This window comes from Odocoileus virginianus, chromosome 18 (genome assembly GCF_023699985.2).
Source record: "Odocoileus virginianus isolate 20LAN1187 ecotype Illinois chromosome 18, Ovbor_1.2, whole genome shotgun sequence".
Classification (NCBI taxonomy): Eukaryota; Metazoa; Chordata; class Mammalia; order Artiodactyla; family Cervidae; genus Odocoileus; species Odocoileus virginianus.
Genome location: NC_069691.1, coordinates 2,946,809 through 2,970,307, shown reverse-complemented (window position 1 = coordinate 2,970,307; position 23,499 = coordinate 2,946,809). Strand labels below are relative to the sequence as shown.

At 37.1% G+C, this 23,499-nt stretch overlaps 1 protein-coding gene across 3 annotated transcripts in view; it reads left to right on the top strand.

The window, feature by feature from the left end:
* The window catches only part of RECK (reversion inducing cysteine rich protein with kazal motifs), a 79,535-nt gene that overhangs the window by 5,777 nt on the left and 50,259 nt on the right, over positions 1–23,499 (top strand). Inside the window, exons 2-6 of one of the 3 annotated variants that reach the window (XM_070480271.1) lie at positions 8,625–8,683; positions 11,043–11,117; positions 12,016–12,052; positions 14,755–14,840; positions 16,504–16,551. In XM_070480271.1, coding sequence (XP_070336372.1) covers positions 8,625–8,683; positions 11,043–11,117; positions 12,016–12,052; positions 14,755–14,840; positions 16,504–16,551 — 305 coding nt within the window. Of the gene's footprint in view, positions 1–8,624; positions 8,684–11,039; positions 11,118–12,015; positions 12,053–14,754; positions 14,841–16,503; positions 16,552–17,730; positions 17,829–23,499 lie in introns of those variants that run through there. The other 2 variants (XM_070480272.1, XM_070480273.1) reach the window with 2 other exon arrangements.

Genomic DNA, 23,499 nt, shown 5'->3' with positions numbered 1-23,499 from the left:
GGAAGGACTGATGTTGAAGCTGAAACTCCAATACTTTGGCCACCTGATGGAAAGAACTGACTCATTTGAAAAGACCCTGATGCTGGAAAAGATTGAAGGCAGGAGGAGAAGGGGATGACAGAGGATGAGATGGTTAGATGGCATCACTGACTTGATGGACATAAGTCTGAGCAAGCTCTGGGAGTTGGTGATGGGCAGGGAGGCCTGGCGTGCTGCATTCCATGGGGTCGCAAAGAGTCGGACACAACTGAGCAGCAACAGAACTGAACTGAACTCAGGAGAGTCGGACACAGCTGAAGCGATTTAGCACACACGCATGCAGGTAGTACTGAGCCTTGCAAAAAGTCACATAAGGATTGTGGATATTATTGTGTGTGCAAATAGAAACCAGTGGACCTTTAAGAGATGTATGCTTTCATTTCTGTTTTAGATCACACAGACTGCTGAATAAAAAAAGTTATTGTAAGAGGGTAGGAATAAAAGCAGAGCTATTAGGCCACTGTAGTAGTCGAAGCCGGAGATAATAATTAGGGTAATGGTGGAGATTAAAGAGGACAAATTCAGAATATATTACTAATAGATTGGATGTGGAAAGTGAGGGAAGCAGGAATTAAAGATTATTTCTAGATTTTCACCTTGAGCAACTTAGTGGAAAATGTTGCTATTTAGTGAGGTCAAGATGATGGGGAGAAGTAAGTTGGAGGTTTGGCAGGTGAGTCAGGAAGAGAATCAAAATTTCTGTTTTCTTACATGTTTAAGGTGGATATTAGGAATAATTCCCCTTGGTCCATTGCTTACTAAATTAAATGTCATACCTGTAAGTATTCCATTCAGCAAATATTCGTTGAGGGGTTAATAGTGCCAGACACCGTGACAAGCATTAGGTACATAGTGTGGTAAACAAAAATAGATGTGGTCTCTGCTTTTATGGGGTTTATGGTTTAGTGAGAATATCAGACTTTAAATATCACCAAAAAGTGTGTAATATCTGCATTACTAGTACTGTGTAGTTTTATTAGTACATTTCCATTTATATTCTAAATCTGAATATATTTGAGGAAAAATCATACGATTTAGTCAAATACGTAGTACATGATGTAGAGCACATAACTTACATGAAGAAGACTTCAAGAAAAGTGTAACAAGTATTAGGAGAAACATTTTGACCATGAAATATATCATTGGGAGCCAGACAGAAATACTTTGAGATCCCTCGTTTTATAGATGGGAATAGATGGCATAGAATGAAGAAAATTATCCAAGAATACTGGCTGTTAGCATCTGTGGGGTAGGGGTGGATCTGAGGAGTCATTTGCTTAGTTGTTTCATAATGATGTATGATAATGTTTTTAGGATCTTTTGACCCCCAAAAGAACGGAAACCAAGGTAGCTCAGGAGTAGGGAGCTAGCTAGATAGCATCTAACAGGGAGCATGGAAATCCAAGGACAGGAAATTGAGCACAACCTCAGGGACTGCTGTGGGAACTGGAAAGCTGCCAGGAGCCAAGACTACTTTTAGAGACAGTCTCCCTCTGTCTCTCATAGCTTGTCTCTGTATATCTCTTGCCTTTCCCATTCCCCACCACCAGCTTCCTCTTCTTACTCATGGTTTCTCCACACCATAAAACTCCCTCAGAGCTCCAGCGCATCCTGACCTGCTGTCTGTAGAGGTGCATGCCTCTGTGTCTGTGCATATGTTTGGGTCCAGCCTGTCTTTTGACCTGGGTCAGTAACTCTTACGATGTTTGCTAAATTATGGCTTGGGAAATGTGGTATGACAGTGGGAGAAATAAACTTCTCATACATTTTTTTCTGATTAAAAATACATTGCATAAGTAGGAAATTATTACTTATTAACCAGTGAATAAGAAAATTTTTTGAGCTGAGCACTGTGCTAAATTGTGTACAAGAAGTTCCCATTCAGTCTGGAAATACCATTAGTACACACATGAAATTATTAGTTAAGTGTTAAAGTTTTCAGTTTTGACTGGAATAGTAGGGCATTAACCAAAAAAACAACATGGCCCGGAGTTGTTAGAGAAGAAAGGCTTACTTAGAGTTGAGATGGGGCTTAATTTTAAGCCTTGAAAGATGTTTGGGATTTATGTCAGCTGGAAAGCGGGCACTAGGCATTACAAGCAAAAGGCTGTGTTCAAGGTATTATTATATAAATATAGGCTTTCCTTGTTAAAAAATAATAGAAGATCAGGGGAGGGGAGGTAAGAAGAAGACTTAAGAAAATTTAGAACTGAAGTAGCAGGAAGCCATTGTGGACCCTTGATTAAAAGAGTGACATCATGAAAAGTAATTTAAAAAATTAATCTGTCAGTCATATTGATAACAGAAGAGAATGAACCTAATTGGCAGTTGTAGCATTATAGTTTGAGGCAAGCAATGGAGGATATCTGTAACTTGTAAATGAGTCAAGAAAAAGGTGCAGTGTTTATGTATGTACACAGGCACATATCCATCTTCCAAGGGATAAATGTGACAATTGTAAGAATGCATTTATAAGTTAAAGTGGCAGTTGTCATTTCAATGTTTTTAAGGGATGGTCAATTTCCAGACTGTTTTGGAAATAAAGATTTTAAAATAAGATAAGATTTTTTAAATTAACATACTTTTTTATTTGGAATGACCTTTTTGCAGTATCAGCTCAGATTTAGTTCATTCCCTTTCAGTAGTGCAGGATATATATAATTCTGTTTTAGTAATTCTCTAAAAATACATTAATTAGAAGGAATCTTTATTTTCTTTAGAAAAGAAAACAGTACTGGCTTTTCATTAACCAAATTGAGGTTTTGGGAGGCTTCTGTAGCAAAATCTCTTTTAACTTCAAATATCCTATAATTCTATGAATATTTTAGTTTTAGATTAGGGTGTGTAATTGTTTTTTTTAAATGCTAGTTGGTCTCAGAAGTTGCATTTTTCCCTTGTGGCTGGAGCATGTGCTTCCCGCTTACTTGCCTGTCTTTAGTAGGCGCGTGGCCCAAACCAGCAGCCAACCCTTGATGTTTCTAATTAATTCTGGGTAATTCTGCTAGAATATTTCTAGGTTACACTAATACCCTCTTAAACCCCAAATACGTGGCTTTTAGTAATCACTTTTGGGTTTGTATTAATTTTATATTTTCAGAGTTTTGAAATAAGAATGCAAAATATGACACTCATCCTTATGTCTTTAATAAGGATATCTGTGCTATTTATTTTCATCCTGTCAATATCAAGTGTTATTTTGAACTAATTTACCTTTATCTGTTCAATTCCATTTTTTTTTTAAATAACCAGAGTTTTAAACTATTCTTGAAGAACCAGAAATTAGGTTAGAATCAAATTATAAAAGCAAAGCATTTCTAGAATTCACTGTCTTTTTTTGTATAAAAATTAGGCCTTTGAGAGTTTTTTGTATTCTAATAGTTGAATGACCCAGTTAATCCATTTTAAAAGCTCTGAAAAGACAAAGACCTTTAATTGCCACATTAATTGCATTTGAATCCTTTGCCCTCATTCTTAATGAAAGCATATGAGTTAATAATGTCTGTTTATAGACATTTCTCTAAAAATATGCAGTGTTTAATAAGAGTCTAGTAAGTTTTTACTGTTTCAAAGAAGGAAAAAATGTGTACAAATATACTGATGACTAAGGTTAAAAATAAAATGTGGAAAACGTGATGTAGTATAGGTCCCCTAGCCTGTTCTAGGAGGGGGGCAGTTCCTCTGAAGAGAGGAAATGTATTATTACAGAGGAATGCTTGGTTAGGAGGGGGAAGGGCATTACTACGAGACTTCAGGCTGCTCTCTAATCCCATTCTGTCAGAAATTTCAGGCGGCTTTTGGAAAGACTAGAAAGAAATATGTAAATACACGTTTTGACAGGACAGTGGGAATATTAGATCATTTTTCTTCTTTTCCAGATTTTGGGATTTCTTAATGAAAAAGTGAATCATTTAAAAAATTTAACTTTGGGGGTCAGCCCACTATAAATTTGACCTTCACCATTAAATAGGAAAAAATAAAATTTTATATTTTGAACAAATCTTTCATTGTTATTGGAGTTTTTTTTTTTTCTCTTCCTTGGGAATTTCACTTTATTTTTTTTTTTTCCATTTATTTTTATTAGTTGGAGGCTAATTACTTTACATCATTACAGTAGTTTTTGTCATACATTGAAATGAATTAGCCATGGATTTACATGTATCCCCCATCCCAGTCCCCCCTCCCACCTCCCTCTCCACCCGATCCCTCTGGGTCTTCCCAGTGCACCTGGCCCTAGCACTTGTCTCATGCATCCAACCTGGGCTGGTGATCTGTTTCACCCTAGATAATATAATTGTTTTAATTGTGACATATTTCATATTTCTGCTCTAAATGGACCTTTGCTCCAAGAAACTTTTTTTCCAAAAATTCCTAGGCCCAAGTCAGACTCTTGCCTGCCTGTTTACTTTTTGCTAAGCCTGTGCTTATGGGGATCATGTATTATCCTGAGTTATCTTTGCTCTCCTTCAGCTGGATTTTCTGCTATCATGTGACCTTTGTGTTGGAAGATAGTAGAAAGTGGCGACAACTTGAGCACTTCAAAAGATCCCTTCGATATCACACAGAAGATCCCCCGCCCCCACCTTTCAATTCTTGCCTGTCTTCATTCTAATGAGGCTGGGGACATAACAGGATCTTAGGAGAGGGGATTCACCTTGGTGTGGCACGGCAGAGAAGAGAGGGGTGTTGTGAGAAAGTCTTATTAGTGATTGGGCCCATCCTTGAATTCAATGCTTCTAAGAAGGTAGCTACAGCCTATAAACAAGGAATTTTTTTAATTTCTGAAACTTAATGGAATTTCTATATGCTGAAAATGGCAACTCACTCCAGTATTCTTGCCTGGAAAATCCCATGGATGGAGGAGCCTAATGGGTTATAGTCCATAGGGTTGCGAAGAGTCAGATACGACTGAGCGACTTCACTTTCACTTTTTCAGAATTTTTTTTTTCCCCATTTATTTTTATTAGTTGAAGGCTAATTACCTTACAATATTGTAGTGGGTTTTGCCATACATTGACATGAATCAGCCATGGATTTACATGTGTTCCCCTTCCTGATCCCCCCTCCCGGCTCCCTCTCCATCCCATCCCTCTGGGTCTTCCCAGTGCACCAGCCCTGAGCACTTGTCTCATGCATCCAACCTGGGCTGGTGATCTATTTCACTCTTGATAGTATACTTGTTTCAATGCTATTTTTCAGAATTTTAAAGTCAAATGTTAAAACTTTAAGACACCCTTTTCCATATAACATTAGGAAGCCTGCCCCACGATAGTGTTATATGAAACTAAACTGTAGCAATATGTTAGTAATATCATATGCCCTGTTATTGTTTTATGGATTAACAATATCAGTTTTGAGCTTAAAAGGATGTTGGTAGGAGCTAAAGAGAACCTTTTTTATTCATTCATTTTATTTTATTCATTCATTCATTTCTTCCCAATACCAATCTTACCTTCAATCAAAAAAGCTCTGCTGTCACCTATTTTGTATACTGAAATTATATAGATTTCATTTAAAGAGATTGATATATGTGTGCGCGTGTATATGTACACATATAGGCATTGTATTGGATCTAGCTGCCTGAAATGCAATCTTTTCATGTCCCTGTCACTTTTGATTTAGCACTCTCTAAACAGCCCTTGATCAATTCAGCTTTATCATTTTTCCCAGTTAGCTTCAGTGTAGAATAATGACATACCCCTACTGATTATCTATATCACTAATTTATTAATTTTTCTGGGCCCATAATGCTGCTTGGCAACATTTTTCCTTTTCTGTGATGTTTCTCAAATTGGCATGCTGAGATGTAAAATAAGTGGCATGAGAAAAATATCTTGTGCTCTGAGAAACTTGGATCCCTTTTAGGAGTTAATGATGAATATTAATATATTAAAGGCTTCATAAAGTCCCATAAAGAATTTTCTTTAAAGGGAACCCTCTTGCTACTGTTGGTGGGAATGTAAGTTGGTATAGCCACTTGTGGAGAACAGTATGGGGGTTCCTTAAAAAACTAAAACTAGAGCTATCATATCACTCTGCAATCCTATTCAGGGACATGTATCCAGAGAAAAATATGGCCTGAAAAGATACATGCACCCCAGTGTTCAAGGCAGCACTGTTTACAAGACATGGGAAGAGCTTAAATGTCCATTGACAGAGGACTGGATAAAGAAGATGTGGTGTATGCATATATCTATATATACACACGTGCGCACGCGCATATATGTCTACAAAGGAATATTTATTCAGCTATTAAGAAGAATGAAATAAGGCCATTTGCAGCAACATGGGTAGACCTAGAGAGTGTCATACGAGTGAAATAAGTCAGAGAAGGAGAAATATATGACATCCCTTATATGTGGAATCTAAAAAGAAATGATACAAATGAATTTACTTACAAAACAGAGACTCACAGACTTAGAAAACGAACTTATGGTTGGGGGTTATGTGAAGGAATAGTTAAGGACTTCTGGAAGTTATGTACACCCTGCTATATTTAAAATGGATAACCAACAAAAACCAATTGTATAGCACATGGAACTCTGCCCAGTGTTCTGTGCCAGCATGGATGGGAGCGGGTTTGGGAGAGAATGGATATGTGTATGTATATGACTGAGTCCCTTCGCTGTTCACCTGAAACTGTCACAACATTATTGATTGGCTGTTCAGTTCAGTCGCTCAGTCATGTCCAATTCTTTGTGACTCCATGGAATGCAGCACGCCAGGCTCCCCTGTCCATCACCAACTCCCAGAGCTTACTCAGACTCATGTCCATTGAGTCAGTGATGCCATCCAACCATCTCGTCCTCTGTTGTCCTCTTCTCCTCCTGCCTTCAATCTTTCCCAGCATAAGGGTCTTTTTCAGTGAGTCAGTTCTTCGCATCAGGTGGCCAAAGTATAGGATTTTCAGCTTCAGCATCAGTCCTTCCAATGAATATTCATGGTTGATTTCATTTAGAATTGACTGGTTTGATCTCCTTGCAGTCCTAAGGGACTCTCAGTCTTTTCCAACACCACAGTTCAAAAGCATCAATTCTTCGGTGCTCAGCTTGCTTTATAGTCCAACTCTCAAATCCATACATGACTACTGGAAAAACCATAGCTTTGACTAGATGGACCTTTGTTGGCAAAGTATCTCTGCTTTTTAATGTGCTGTCTAGGTTGGTCATAGCTTTTCTTCCAAGGAGTAAGTGTCTTAATTTCATGGCTGCAGTCACCATTGCAGTGATTTTGGAGCCCCAAAAATAAAGTCTGTCACTGCTTCCATTGTTTCCCCATCTATTTGCCATGAATTGATGGGATCGGATGCCATGATCTTAGTTTTTTGAATGTTGAGTTTTAAGCCAACTTTTTCACTCTCCTCTTTCACTTTCATCAAGAGGCTATTTAGTTCTTCTTTGCTTTCTGCCATAAGGGTGGTGTCATCTGCATATCTAAGACTATTGAGATTTTTCCCAGCAATCTTGATTCCAGCTTGTACTTCATCCAGCCCAGCACTTTGCATGATGTACTCTGCATATAAGTTAAATAAGCAGGGTGACAATATACAGTCTTGACATACTCCTTTCCCGATTTGGAACCAGTTTGTTGGTCCATGTCCAGTTCTACCTGTTGCTTCTTGACCTGCATACAGATTTCTCAGGAGTCAGGTCAGGTATTCCCATCTCTTTAAGAATTTTCTCAGATTTGAGAAAGAAATTTCTCAAAATCTTAAGAATTTAATATCAGCTATACCCCAATGCAAAATGTTTTTGGTGTTAAAAAAATAAATTAAAAATGGTATTAAAGTGTAGTCGCTCAGTCCTCTCTGACTCTTTGGGACCCCATAGACTGTAGCCCTGCCAGGCTCCTCTGTCCGTGGGATTCTCCAGACAAGAATACTGGAGTGAGTTACCATTCCCTTCTCCAGAGGAGAAACATAAAATAAAATAATTTTTAAAAAATTCTCTTTAACTTTTTAATCCTTTGTTTCCTAATTTATTTGAACATGAAACATTTTCTCTTGAGGAATAGATATTAACACATCATGAAACAGTGTTTCATAGAAAAACATTTGAGAAACACTTATAGTTGCTTCCTTTGTTCTCCACAGTGGCTATTCAGAGACATATACAACCTCACCTCAAGCCCTCAACTCTTTTTGTTTTCAAACCTAATCTCTACTTATTTCACTGAGATAATGGAAACTTACATTTAACATGTCCAAAACAAAATTCACTATCTTTTTATCATTTAACCTTCCTTTATAGATATAATAATAGAATATAGTCCATAGGATAATTGTTGAGGGTTGAATGAGATAATCATAAAGCAAGTAGTAAAATTATGGCACATGAAAAGCACACAGTACATAGTAGCGATTATTATTAGATGACAGTCTCCCCTGTTAGGTTGCACGCTTCTTAAAGGCAAAAACCATGTCCTCAAATAGCACCATCTTCGACTTGAAATAGGTACACAACAAAGGTTTGTTGAGCTAAAATGGATAATAATAGTAATAATCTGTCAAATAAGTGGTTTGTGTAACCATCTGACTTAATCGTTGTCTTAACAGTAGGCAATATTAGGTGTTTATTTTTTCTCCCTAGGTGCACTGTGTTGTAATCATTCAAAGGATAACCAGATGTGCCGTGATGTTTGTGAACAGGTAAGCTTGCTTAATAATTATAGAGGATATTATTTAGTGTAATTGTTTTAGAGAAATCTGTTGGACAGCACTTAAATGGTCAGTTCACATCAGCAGTAATGGAACAAGTTAACATGAGTCTGCGAACATAGTGGAGCACAGTATCTGAAGTGGGATTCCTACCCAAAATACATAACCTGGATCCTGAGGAAACAATATGGCAAACCCAGATTGAGGGATATTCCGTGTTATAAAAACAAAGGTCAGGAAACATCCCAGAATTCCTAGGTGGTGCTAGTGGTAAAGAACCTGCCTGCTAATACAGGAGACACAAGAGAGATGGGTTTGATTCCTGGGTTGGGAAGATCCCCTGGAGTAGGAAAAGGCAGTGCGCTCCAGTATTCTTGCCTGGAAAATCCCGTGGACAGAGGAGCCTGGCAGGCTGCAGTTTCTGAGGCCTCAAAGAACATAAAAGAAACTTCCAGATTAAAGGAAACTAAAGAGACATGACAACTAAATGCAGTGCATAATTTTGTATTGGGTCTTGGAATTTAAAAAAAAAAAAAGACTGCTATAGAGCATGTGATTGAGATAAATTATTGTGACATTTAAATATGAGCTATAATAATATTATACCTACCAGTGCTGCGAACTGAATCTGATGATTGTATTGTGGTTAGTTAGAATGGTGTCCTTATTCTTAGAAGATACATGCTGGAATTTAGAAATGAATGATCATGTCTATAATGAATTCTAAACATTTCATCAAGTAATAAAAATAACGTGCATATGTAGAGAGAAAGTTGAAGCAAATGTTAATAATGGGTGAATTTAGATGAAGGCTTATGTGGGTGCTCATTGTACTCAGTTCAGTTCAGTCGCTCAGTCGTGTCCGACTCTTTGCGACCCCATGGACTGCAGCACACCAGGCCTCCCTGTCCATCACCAACTCCCAGAGTTTACTCAAACTCATGTCCACTGAGTCGGTGATGCCATCCAACCATCTCATCCTCTGTTGTCCTATTTTCCTCCTGCCATCAGTCTTTCCCAGCATCAGGATCTTTTAGATGAGTCAGTTCTTTGCATCAGGTGGTCAAAGTATTCAGAGTTTCAGCATCAGTCCTTCCAATGAATATTCAGGACTGATTTCCTAACTTTGAAACTTTTCTGTAGTTCTGCTTGAACCTTTTTAAGGCAAATTCCACTGAGACAATAGCTGTTCACAATGACTTACTTTTCTTTCATCATCTTGATTGTGTAGTTGTAGCCTTACCAGTTGAGAATTAATGACCTCAATCATATTTTGAGGAGTTTTCAAGTAATAACCTGGATTTTGTTACTTCCTAAAAATGAGAGCACTACCTAACAGGGATTAAAAAGGTTTTTCAAGATACTCTAAGTATAACAAGACGTCTTACCTAAATAGCTGCTAGAGAATTCATGTCAAAACACTATAGTAGATTAAGTTTTCTGCAAATTTACTGCCAGAGCAATAGCTTTTTAAAAGCAAAAATGGCCTCTTGATAGTGTCACCATAAGAGAGCTTTTAAAGTAACTCTCCTACTTTTGGAAGCACTCCTTTTCTGACTTTTTGCCTTGTTTCCTCTTGTTTTTTCCACTAATGTTCCATAGGGTAAATTATTTTTATGAGGTACTCACAACAGGCAAGGACTAATTTCTTAAAATCTAAAGTGTTTAAAATTCTATAATGTAGCAAAGTAAGTGAATACTATAGTCATCCTAATAAAAAAAATTCTTCCCTGACCAAGTTCTTCCCTGACCAAATTACTTTATTTCTAGTTACACAAATGCTGAATGTAGATAGCATTTATCTCCAGGTATGCACTAAACTCCAGATAGACTTACTTGCAGAGGAAGAGAGGTAAGAATAGGATTCACTTTCCCTGGTCAAACTCAACAGTCAGGTGAGTCAGTCATCCCAATCACCAGAGGAGTGAGAGGCTAGGATGCCGAAACCAGCAGAGCTCACTGACAGTGAGAACTGCCAGGAATAAGGAATCTTTAATTCTTCAACCAGTGAGGAATGAGGAGAGGGTATTCTACTGATAGTTAGGTTTTGATTTGGAGTGAATACTAATGCACTTGATGGCTGTAGGAAGTTAGGAAGTTAGTGGGGTAAGTTGCTGAATTATCAGTGAAAACCACTGTGTGAAGGCAGTTGGAGATTTGAAATTAAAACTTATAGAATTTGAATTTATATAAGAAGTCAGGACTGATATTTTATAATAAAGCACATTTATGAAGGGAAATTGGAAAATATTCTAGACAACTGATAAACCTAGAGGATAAAAAAATTTACCTCTTCCATTTTCTTATTGAAAAAATGCCTTAAAACTTTTTTTTTGTTTTTGTCAAGTAGATATTTTCCTCAAAAAGTGAATCACGACTAAAACATCTGTTGCAGCGAGCCCCAGATTATTGCCCTGAAACAATGGTAGGTATTGTTTAACTTAACTATGGAAGTTTTTGTCTAATGAAGCACTCTATTGAGTTACGTTTGATTTAGCAAATTTTTCAGAGTGATTGGGGTTTGTGGTCAAAGTAAAATGTTAGATTTAACTGGATACTTTAAAAAGATCTTCATACAAATTGCTAGATGGAATATTGTCTTTCATCTTTTGTTGTTTATGATGTAGGTATAAAAACAGTATTATATAAAAATATGTTCTAGTCTTTAAATTTCATAATAATAGTTTATCTGAAATTGAGAATTTTACTTATTATATTTTGACAATTTTATGAAAACCATAGCTAAATCTTATATTTATTTTAATTTTTAAAAAGTCAGATTTAGGTTAAGGGAAAATGTGTAATTTCTCATTACTTCTGTCTTCTCATTTTCTGGTGTACTATAGATACATTGCATGCCTGTCTGAATCATGTAACTTAAAATGTCTCTAATGCATGGATCATCCCTTGTTTGGGATGCTCATGGCTAAGCTAAGAAAGTCTGAACTGGCATGAGAAAGCCTGTTTAGATAAGGTAGGTTGGGTTAAATGGGAAAGATTATGATCAAACAGTTCTGACTGACATATTTTACTTTAGTCACTCAACAGGCACTTTTATCTCTATGCTTGGAAACAGTTATTCCAGTAAACATCCTGAGTAACCATACTTGTCTTTAGTATCCCAGATGGGAAGTTGAGAAAACAGCAAGCAGTATTTTTACATCTCATTTCTGTTTTTTCTTCCCCAAATAGCTGGTTGATGCTTCTAGATCATTGATTGTATAGAGACAGACATAATCAAATTAGCTATATGTAATTTCTGTATAAATTGTATTTTGAAACTGGTTTTCTTCATAAAAGTCTTTTGGTGATTACAATTTTAGGTTGACATTTGGAGTTGTATGAATTCATCTTTGCCAGGTAAGTAATAGTGTAACATTAAAACTTATTTTGTGATTGTAAAATCTGTGTCATAGTCCTGTAACCTAATATATACCCTTGGATTTCTATCCTGTCCCTCCTGGAGGCATCCAAATTTTCAAATGTATAATTTATTCTCATTTACTCAGTCATTTATGGTACTCTTGTTTCCGCTTCAATTGTTCTGTTGAAACTGGGCTTTGAAAGATCACCAAGATCTCTTGGTTCCTCGATCTTACAGCTGTTCCTCAGTACTTGTTCTTTTTGACTTCCATGTGACAGTTGATACATTGACCACTACTTCCTTGTGACTTCACCCTGGCCTTGTGACTTTGTCCTGTCTTATCCCCACCCCGCCCCCCTACACACACACATACACCATCACCCCTGTAACTACCATGGCTATTCCTATGTGTGGTCCTCTTCCCTTCTTTCTCCACACTCACCGTGGTAACCACATTCCTTCCCAGAACTGTTATCTAATCAGCTCTGAGAAGATAATTTTCAAATCCAAGTTATTATTCATGACTTCTAGTCTTCTCTACTTGGATCTCTGCATCCAAGTAGCATGACTCAAAACCAAACTCATCTTATAATTGCTTTTTGTTACGCATGACACTAGACTGGAAACCTTCAAGTCATTATCTCTGAATGTTTTTTCTTTTTAGCTTCATTTACCCCCTTGTAAAATCTTGCATCCATCCTTGCTATTCCTAGTTCAAGCCTTTATTATTACACTCTTGGGGTAGATTATTGCAGCGACTTCATAACTCGTGTTTCAACAGACCATAGCTGTCCTTCCCGCCCTCTTCAAAAAAACTCCCTCAGGGACTACCCGCTTAAATCGGGGGTAAAGCCCAAACTCCCTGTCTGGCGTTCCCAGTCTCCTAGACTTAGAGCTCGTTTTCCAGTCCTGGGTAAACCCAGTGCCTTGAAAAAAGGGAGTATAGCTTACATTTCTCTGAATTCTAAAGGTTTTCATACTGTTGAAAGTTTTCATTTCAAACAAATTGAACTATTTCCCTCCTGGAATTGCTCTCATCCTTGCTTGTTCTCCTAATTATCCCTCTACCTAGTGTCTGTAATTATATGTGTGTGTGCACTGTTCCTATCAAACTGTAATCTCCATAAAGAGATAAATCATATTTTATCTATTAGCCCACAAAATACCTGATAAAGGACTTTGTATATAGTAAGGGTTCAGTGAATGTAGTTGCTTGTTGAATAATTTAATGTTTTCTGAGAGGTAAGAGCTCCTTTTGTGGCTCAGTCGGTAAAGAATCTGCAATATGGGAGACCCAGGGTCGATCTCTGGATTGGGAAGATCCCTGGAAAAGGGAATGGCAACCCACTCCAGTATCCATGCCTGGAAAATTCCATGGACAGAGGAGCCTGGAGGACTTCAATCCATGGAATTGCAAAGAGTCAGACATAACTAAGTGACTAACACACAAAAAGTACTGGATATGTGAAAATAGCAGTATACTACATTATGGTATAAAAGTTCACAGTTTATGACCTACATTGATTCCATTCAAAATTCTTTATAGAATATGCACAGTTCTGAGTAGCAAGCAGCAGAGATCAAGAGGAAGCTATACCAAGTAGTGGGACTAGATGGGAGTCTGCTGCCCTTTAATACCATTTAAACATATAGGGATATAGAATCTTACGATATGTGGCTTTCTTAGCCAGTTTTAACAGTTGGGATGGTTTATGATTATATTTTGAGAGCTTTGTCTGTCCATGGGCCACTTGTGTGCTTTTGTTTGTTTTTTTTTAGTGGAATGCTTCTGTTTTTTATATTAGGTCTTAGTTTTGTGTAGAGAACTGTTACCTATTGCCTTGAATCCCTGACATTTTTTTCAAATGGAAATAATTTAATGTACATGGGAATTTGCAGATCTGTGTATTACATGGAAGCAGCATAAAGCATTTCTCAAAAGAGACAAGGAATTTACAGCATTCCTACAAGTAAATCTTTTCTTTTATCATAATTACTTATATCTCCTAATTTTATCCAGGAGTTATTCATTGACATTTATGATTGCAAAAAGGGATCTTAAAATTGCATTAGAACTCTTTTTATAGCTTACCACCTTTTGGTATCACTGTAATTTGCTTGGAGAAATAGCTACTGTGCATAAATTGCATCAGTGTAGTCATTTTGCCCCACAGTAAAGTGTACCTATCAAGATCAGTCATGGCTCACAGGAGATGTTCCTGTCTGTTTCCTGAGGATCAGTTGTTAAACAGCATCGTAAACAGCCTCGTGGGGTTTATGCTCTTCTAGGTATTTTGATACAATAATACTCAGGCCCTATTTTGTTTGCTTGCTTACTAAGTTATTAATAGGAGTCCTGCCTCTGGTTCACAGTCCAGAAGTGAAAAAGTCATTGCTTTCCTTAACCCATATGTCTTCTAGAGATTCTGTCTACCTTAGAGTGAGAATGAGCTAAAGAGAATTTAAGGTGAGCAGGAAGAAGAGGGAAAAGACAAAGGACCTGGTGATTAGGTTACAGAGACCCTGAGAAGACTGATGGCGTTGAGAGTCAGGCTGGGAGTAGTGGCTTCATGCTTCGGAGCCCCTGCTCTCTAAGCTAGTTTTCTTACGGAAACTTGCTTTGACTTGAGTGGTATCCTTGAACCAGTTTGTTTTGTCACTTCTTATGACCAAAACATTTGAACATTTTGTTTTTAAGGTGTGTTTAAGAAGTCTGATGGCTGGGTTGGCTTAGGCTGCTGTGAACTGGCTATTACCTTGGAATGTCGACAGGCATGCAAGCAGGTAACACTTGGCAATGAGGTTCTTAAGCAGAGTGGAGTATAGTTTGAGTTTTAGCTGTGTCTTGGATCTTGCCTATTTCTGGAGAGGTGACCCATAGCAGCTGCAAATTTAGCATTCCTTGCATAGACCATTTCCTTTTAGACATGCTGCTTTTTCAGTCATGTCTGCTGCATGTAAGACTCTCAGCCTTCTCTTGCGCTTTAACTTCTCTCTGCCACACAAAGAAAAAATGTTACTGAAATCAAGGACTTTTGTACTCTGCCTATGGTCATGCTTAATCAGTGCTAAAGGACTCCAAATAGTGGTGTAAATTTCAGGCATGCTTGGATGGAAGCAGTTGACACAGTTGGCTTATTTTGCTTTTATCTTCCCTCTGCCTTTCATCATGGATATACTGTGACTGTGTTCTTTATTCCTTCTCTGCTCCTCAGGTGAGCATGACTCCTGCAGTGAGTCCTGACTTCTCTCTGACTTAATGTATCTCAGGTCTGGATCAAGTTAGACCCTGAACTCTTCCTCACTATATGCTCATGGTGATTCGTCCGAGTGCTGTGGTAAAACTGGTCTCCGGGCTCCTCTTACTCCAAGTGGTGGGAGCACTCTTAACTGGGAAACTCAAGTGGCCCTGAAACTGCAGCTGCGAAGCCTTGTCTTATTTTCGTCTAGGGACTGGTCTTTGAGCAGGAGTATATGAGACACCTTCACTTTCATACAGACCACTGAACCACACTCTTTGGGCAACACACAGCCGAACTATCTGCTGTTCTACCGCAGGCATTGAGGTGAAACTGAGTTGTAGAGGATTTGAACTGTCGTGTATCTCGTGGGACACAGAATAGTTGCCAGTCCATTCTGCTTCTCGCTCTCCCTGTCCTCGTCAGCTGATCTATTAAGAATTGAGTAAGCCTAGGTAATAGAAGAGGAGGAAATAGAAAAAGGAAGCACAGAGCCCATGCCTCTGGGACTGTATTTCTAAGTGGGACTGTTATCATATGGAAGAACAGCCAACCCTCAGCTGATGTGTTTTGGCTTGTTTCTTATGGAAAGTATATACTTTAGTAAATAACGTTGTTTCTCTGTGTGTCCGTTTCCTCATCTGTAGAAGGGTTAATTTCTTCTTCATAAACTTGTTAAGAAAATTACATAAAAGTAACTTTTATTAATTAATTGCCTGGCATTGCCTTTCCCTCTTTAGTTGTCTCCTCTGTTAGGTATGGATTTTTTCTGAGAATATTGGTTAATACGGGAACTTAGAATATGAAGGGTTAAAGAAAAAGCAAACTATAAATGCCCTGGCAGAACTTCATAAGAAAATTCACTACAGCAGAGCTTCACAAGAAAATTTGCTACAGAATGGAATTTAGATTTTTTTTAAAAGTCCTCTGATTTACATTTCCTTCAAACTTATCTAGTTTCTGAAATAATAAAAGGACTGTGTCATTATGTGAGATTAAAGCCATAGAAGAGTGAAATTCTAGCATATCTGGAGCTCATGCTTGTTTTTAAAAATTATATAAGATTTGTTTGCATAATATTTGAGCATGAGGTTTTCCTTGATGAAGTAAAGACTGCTGTGCCAGCAATTACATATGTTTGTATTCTTTTTGGTTTCATACTGAAGAGCATGTGTAATAAATTAATTGAGAAATTTGTTATCTTTTAGGCATCATCAAAAAATGATATTTCCAGAGTTTGCAGAAAAGAATATGAGGTATGCATTTTAACAAATTTGGATAAACGAATCAGATGTTATCAGAACTGATAGAATCACCCAAATTTTAAAAATGAATTCATTGTTAAATAAATTACCTTTTACTTTATAGAAAAGATAGTCTTGAGAAAAATGTCATTTACTTTGTTTAGAAATGTTATGACTTTAACCTGTTGCAGTTAAGCATTAATTTGAAAGAAATGCCTAAATCACAGATACAGAAGCTTTAACCTGTGTTTTCATAATACAGCTACTGGTTGTGCCCTAGGTTGTGAAACAGTTTTCCTAGGTTCCATGTCCTCTTCTGCCCCTTCTCCTATACCTTGATTCATCCAGGTGTCCACCTTTATGAACTACTCCTAATTGGAAGAAACAATCACGTTGCTAGCGTGAGTAACTTCACAATTTCCTAGCATTGTACATTGGAGGGGAGAGCTACATACTAAATTTCTAAGGCTGTATTAAATCTCACGGGACTCTTCCTAGCAGTGGTGTTTCAAGCACTGTAGTACTTATTGATAGATTGGGTGGGGCGTGGGGACACAGGTTGAGGAGGGGCAGAAAGTATTTCACGTCAAGTAAGTAAGTACAAAAGATTATCCCTGATGTTAAATAAAAACTCCTCACTGATATTAAAATTTGGTCAGTTTCTAGAACTTCATTGTTAAATGTGACAGTATGTTTTTTTCATAGTACAAAGCCGTATATAATTAAGCATACAAGCCCATATTACTCATTCATCATTTTTATATATAAACATTGGGATTCCTATTGCTTTTACTAGTCTACATTCTCTTGGAGAAGAAAAATAGAACAACCTCTTCACTGCTTCTAGATTATAGTTCTGATTTTTTTTTTTCTTTTCTCAAAGCCTATAAATAATTTCTCAATATTTTTGAATCGGAAAAAATCTTACTTATCTTTCATTCCTTTATACTATTGCTAAGTTTTATCTGTTTCTCTGAAGACGAATTTCCAAATTAAGTGCAGTTCTTCTCTGTTCTTATTGAAAAGAGCCTTTCTACAAAGAAGTAAAAGATCTTTCTTTTTTATTCTTTTCTCTCTATCATTGAAGTAACTGTTTTAGTTTCTCTTGAACAAAGTGACTAACTGTGACGATTCCTTCTTTTCTCCCACATGATGTACATGACACTGACACTGTCCATCTCCTGTAGCCTGTCCTCCACTATTTTAGTGTGCTTCCTTCTCTTGTCTGGATTTCTGCATTGACCTAGGAAGTCTGCCAGTATGTGTTGATGAAGGACGGGACAGGAAAGGTAAGAAAGAGAGATAATCACTGTCCTATGAGAGAAATACTAAGAGTAGTTTCTCTTCTTCAGTCTCTCCTCCCTTATTTGGCCTAGAGTTAAGCAAATGTTAATATCTTCCAAAAATTTACATGTCAAGATGGTTCTTTCACATATATATAAAAATAAAATATATATGTAATATATATATATATGTAATGTATATATATGTTACATATATATAATATTTGTTATGTTTACATATGTAAAAAACTGTATGGATTATTAAGATAATTTGAGATTCAATTTGATATTTTATATGTTATTTAGAAATAAAAAGAGAGGCAAGAACACTTAAACATGGAAAGAAGGTTTCATATTATAACCCCAAATAACAGTCACTCTCATTAGATTGTTAAACTCTAGTGTAAACCTAGTGGCTATTTGTTATAAAGTGAAGTGGGTAACTTTGGTGTAGTGCAACCTATTTTAACTGGATCAGTTGTTTATTAACATGAGAATAGTTTATAAAACCTAAAACTAGGTTTTTAGTACCTTTTCCTTAACACTGGAGTGGCCCCTGGAAGTGAACTTCCAAATATGTAAGCTGTTACTTCAGGTTTACAATTTTAGGGGTTAACATTTACTGTAAAGGATGGGGTTGTGTGATTTGACTAGAGAGTCAGAGAATGAATGGTCATTTTTGAAAGAGCTAATGTTTATCTTTACTGATAAACTGCTGCAGAATCCTCTTTGAGGAGATTTCCTGGGAAATTTATTAAATGATAAAGTTTAAAAATTTTAATGCCATTTAAGATTACTTTGTTCCAGCTAAGCTAAGATAAGCTAGTTAAATGTAAAGCATTTTCATATGTAATTTTGCAACATCTGGTTTCTTTTTTACACAAGTCAACAAATATTTATTGAATCATGAAAGGCAATTGTATTGTGTTAGAAAGAAGGCAAACTTTGGGAAATTCCCTGGGCATCCAGTGATTAGGACTCCATTGCTTCCCCTGCAGGGAGCATGGGTTTCATCCCTGGTTGGGGAACTAAGATCCCACATAGCCACGTGGCTTGGCCAAAAATAAGTAAAATTATATAAAAATTGGATCAGACCTAGGTTAGAATTACGGTTAAGCTATATATAGCTCAACTTCAAATACTAAAGAATTATATCTCATTGAGTCAAGATAATTAAAATATGTACTGAACACATAAGGGCTCAAGGAAATGGGAAAGCAGACAGAGCATGCTGGGAGTTATCAGGAGAAACTGCAGAAGAGAGGCCTGAAAGGATTTATATAATTTGGGTTAGGAGACTGTATCAAAAGCATGTTAGCAAACGGGCACATGGCTTGTACAAGGGGGGTAAAAAGAAAGTAGGCCTATTTAGGGCTGAGAATCTGCTTGGATAGGTAAAGTGGGACCAAATCCTGGAAAAACTATATTTTGGGGGCTCAGTCATTATTAAGTAGAAGGAGATGATAAAGATTCTGTGATAAGAGATCAACATAACAAGTAAGTCCAATATTTTAGAAAGCTTTAAGTCTTAGATATGTGCAAGCTAAGTTTTAGATCCCCCAAATTTCTCTAACTTAGCTAAAAACAAATATGGCCCACAACTAGGATGATAGCAATAGAGTCGAATATTTGGGAATAAATCAGAGGTTTGAAGGTAAGAGTCCATCATTCAGGATTTGTTATGATGAACTGAGTATAGGAGATGATGTTCAGGGAAGTATAAAAAACAATTAATGAATTGGAAGATAGAACTAAAGAAGCTATATGAAAAAGCAGCACAGTGGATAGGCTAAAAGAGATTTAAGGGACAGAGGATATGAGTGTTCCAATTGGAATAGTAGAGGAAAGAGAAAAAACACAGGCCCAAGAAGGATCTGGCAGGATTTTTTTTTTTTTAATCCATACATTGCAGACATAGTTCATAGCCAAAGATCTTAAAAACAGTCAGAAAAAAAAAAAAAGACATTGTCTTCAAAGGAGTTCAACAGCTGACTTTTCAAAGCAGCAGAGGAAGCCAGGGACAGTAGAAGGATACCTAAGATATTCTGAGAGAAAATAACTATCATATCCAGCAAAAATATTTTTCAAGAAAGAAGGCAAAATTAAGGTGTTTCTAGACAACAAAGAGAATTGCTGTTACTGGACCATTTCTAAAAGTCCTTCTCTAAAGGAAGTTCTAAAATATCTATAATTATTTGAGATGCAAAGGAAAATGAGAACAATAAAAATACAAAGGGACTAAATTAAAACACAAGTTATATGAAAACAATAATAATACTGAGTTTTTAAAAAAGAGAGAAAATACACAGCAGAGATAGCATGGGAAGGGATTTTAAAGAAATCGAAGTTTATTGAGTGTTAGGTCTTTTTTAAATGTAAAAATCACATATCTTAGAGGTTAAGTTGGACTTCCCAGGTGGCTCAGTGGTAAAGAATCTGCCAGCAATGCAAGAGATGTGGGTTTGATCCCTGAGTCGGAAAGATTCCCTGGAGAAAGAAATGGCAATTCATTCCAGTACTCTTGCCTGGGAGATCCCGTGGACAGAGGAGCCTGGTGGACTGCAGTCCATAGGGTCTCAAAGAGTCGGACACAACTGAGTGACTGAGCATGCACACGCACAGCGGTGGCTAGGAATACCAGACGAAAAATGAGGAGAGATCATGCTCAAGGTCAACTGTAAGATAACTCTTGAATCTCAAGAGTGAAGGAAAGCTCTGTGAAAGAGGAAGTGTAGAAAAAAGTGAGAGCTGATTTTGAAAATTGCATTTTTAAGGAATAGAAAGAGGAGGAGCCATATACTGATCTGTCATTTCAGTAGGAGGATCCTTTCTATGTTCATTGAAAATAGTGGATTGAGATATTCCAAGAAAAAGAGAAATTCTTATTACTGTAAGTGTTCAAGCAAAGATTTACTGGATAAACACACTGTGGAGGAGATTTCTGCAACAGACAGGAGACTTGGCTAGAGAGTCTGCAGAGACTTATCTCTGCAGTTCTTTTATTCTGAGTAATACCTGAGAAAAAATACTTCAGTATTTGAGACTACTTCTTTCAGAATCACACACATTTGATTAGAGTTGCCAGAATCAACTAGTAACTTGATAACACTGTCATGGACATGTTCAAGTGTCACAGGCATGCTCAGTTCTAGGTTCACCATATGTTTTCACAAACTTGGTCTTAACCACACCTAGAAGTATTGATCAGGCCACGTCTATTCATGTGTGATATTAGATGAGGGATGACATTTAAAATGTTCAACGACTAGAATGAAGGCACCAATAATCAGAACAGATGCTGGATATAAAGTGGAACCATACTAGTTTAGCCACACTAGGGCAAATTGGCTGATTAGAACTAAAGTAACAACGTAGTCATATCTTCCGCGAGGTGTGAAACTTTTTGCATAGTCTGTCTACAAGCTGGCTGAAAACATTTTCTTTTAGCCACCAAGATGGTGATTAAAAACAAAAATTGGTTGTTGGTAGTTATTTTCTTGAATGTCAGAATAAACATCAAGATGATGTGAGGCTGATATATTTCCAGAGACTTGTTAATGTCTCTAACATGATGAGACAAATTTTAGTTTTAGGTTCTTAAACCTTTGTCATGCCTTTATGTCAGACCTTACCTGCCATTCTCTTAACATAATGGCCATAAATATATATACCTTTCCATTTGCTGCATGAACCACTGAAATACAGTGTTGCATATTTATCATCAGACTCTTATGTTTTTACTTGTTTATTCCTTCTTTCACAGATCCTTCTCTATGCTTTTCTTTATATTCTTTTCAGAAATAAAATTTTCAGTTCTCTATTTTCTTTCTAGCTTCCTTCATTCGTTATTTGATGTTATTTCATTAAGGAAAGTGAGAAACTATGAAAGAAAGCCAGAAGATATTTTTGTGAGGATTTTTTTTTTAAGTTAAGCCATTTAAAGTTTTAAACTAAATTGTTGCTAAAGAGAACTAAAAGAATGCTGTATCCTGGGACTCTGGTTCTGTGGGAATACTGAGGTAAAATTAAGACTCTGAGGATGTTAAAAAGAGGCTCCAAGAACCACAGAACAAAGATGGTCAGCCTTGTGAGTTCCAAGCACAGTTCTGTTAGCAATGTCCTATGAACACACAGCTAAATGCATAAGAGAAGCGTGCAGGTACGTGTTAAATTTTATTTTACTTTTTTTAGTATTCACATGTTCAGAATTCAAAATGGTATACAATAAAGTCTCTTTCCTACCTCTTACACCACAGCCACCCAGTTCCTAAAGTCACCAGAGACACTTTATGCACATGAAAGTAAATATGTAGCGCAGTTCTTTCCACCCTTCTCTACACAAATGGTAGCTTACCACATACTCCATGGTACCCCTGGATGCCACTGTTTGGTGCATATTTATGTGTGTCTGTATGGTATACAGTGTATCCTCAGGAAATGTCACAATAAATATTCTGCTATAAAAATTTCTAGGTTTTAATATTATTTTGTTCCTTTTCTCTCAAATTAACTTTGATTCTAGATTTACTACCAGAAGCATAAAGGAAAAGGGATGAAAAAATAGCTCCGAAAATTAAAAGCTGGGAGGGCAGGGGCCAGCAGTATTCTCTGGACAGCTCGAGGCCTTCTGTGCCTTGGTGTGATTGGATCTGTGCTGCAGTAGTTCCAAGAATACAGTAGGCCTTCTTCTTGAATGGCAGATGACAGCCTAGGCTGTGGACCGTTGACTTTGGGGAATTTTAACAGTAAGAGTCATGTGATTACTTTGCCTCAGCAGAGCCTTCAGCACCTAAATGTAGAGCTTCTTTTAGTTAGTACCAAGGAAATTCCAAGGACTGTCAGAATATAATAGATAGAAGATGGTGGATGGGAGGCTTTGTAATGGTAAAATGCTCTACAGGTATGCTGTATTGGACTAGATTTGAGCCGTTACCTGCAGCTGATGAGCTCCAAAAAGAGCGAAACCTATTAGGTCCTGCAGTACTGGCTTAAGATAGTATAAAATCTTGATTATTCTCCATTTGTATGCTCTTTGGCTTTGTCATATTTTGTATTGGGGAAGGGAATAACTCCTATTTAGTCTGTTGAGCTTGTGTATTTCCTCTCTAGTCCATTCTTCTCAGAAGTGAACTGAATGAGATCATCCCCAAAGGGAAATCTGATCAAGTCTGATTAGATTATGACCCTGTCTAATCCAAATGGCCAGGTTTTTCTATCTAGGCAGTCTCATCTACTGCTGTGAAAGTGCTGCACTCAATATGCCAGCAAATTCGGAAAACTCAGCAATGGCCACAAGACTGGGAAAAGGTCAGTTTTCATTCCAGTCCCAAAGAAAGGCAATGCCAAAGAATGCTCAAACTACTGCACAGTTGCACTCGTCTCACATGCCAGTAAAGTAATACTCAAAATTCTCCAAGCCAGACTTCATCAGTTTGTGAACCGTGGACTTCCAGGTGTTCAAGCTGTATTTAGAAAAGGCAGGGGAACCAGAGATCAAATTGCCAATATCCGCTGGATTATCAAAAGAGCAAGAGAGTTGCAGAAAAACATCTGTTTCTGCTTTGTTGACTATGCCAAAACCTTTGACTGTGTGGATCACCACAAACTGGAAAATTCTTAAAGAGATGGGAATACCAGACCATCTTACCTGCCTCTTGAGAAATCTATATGCAGGTCA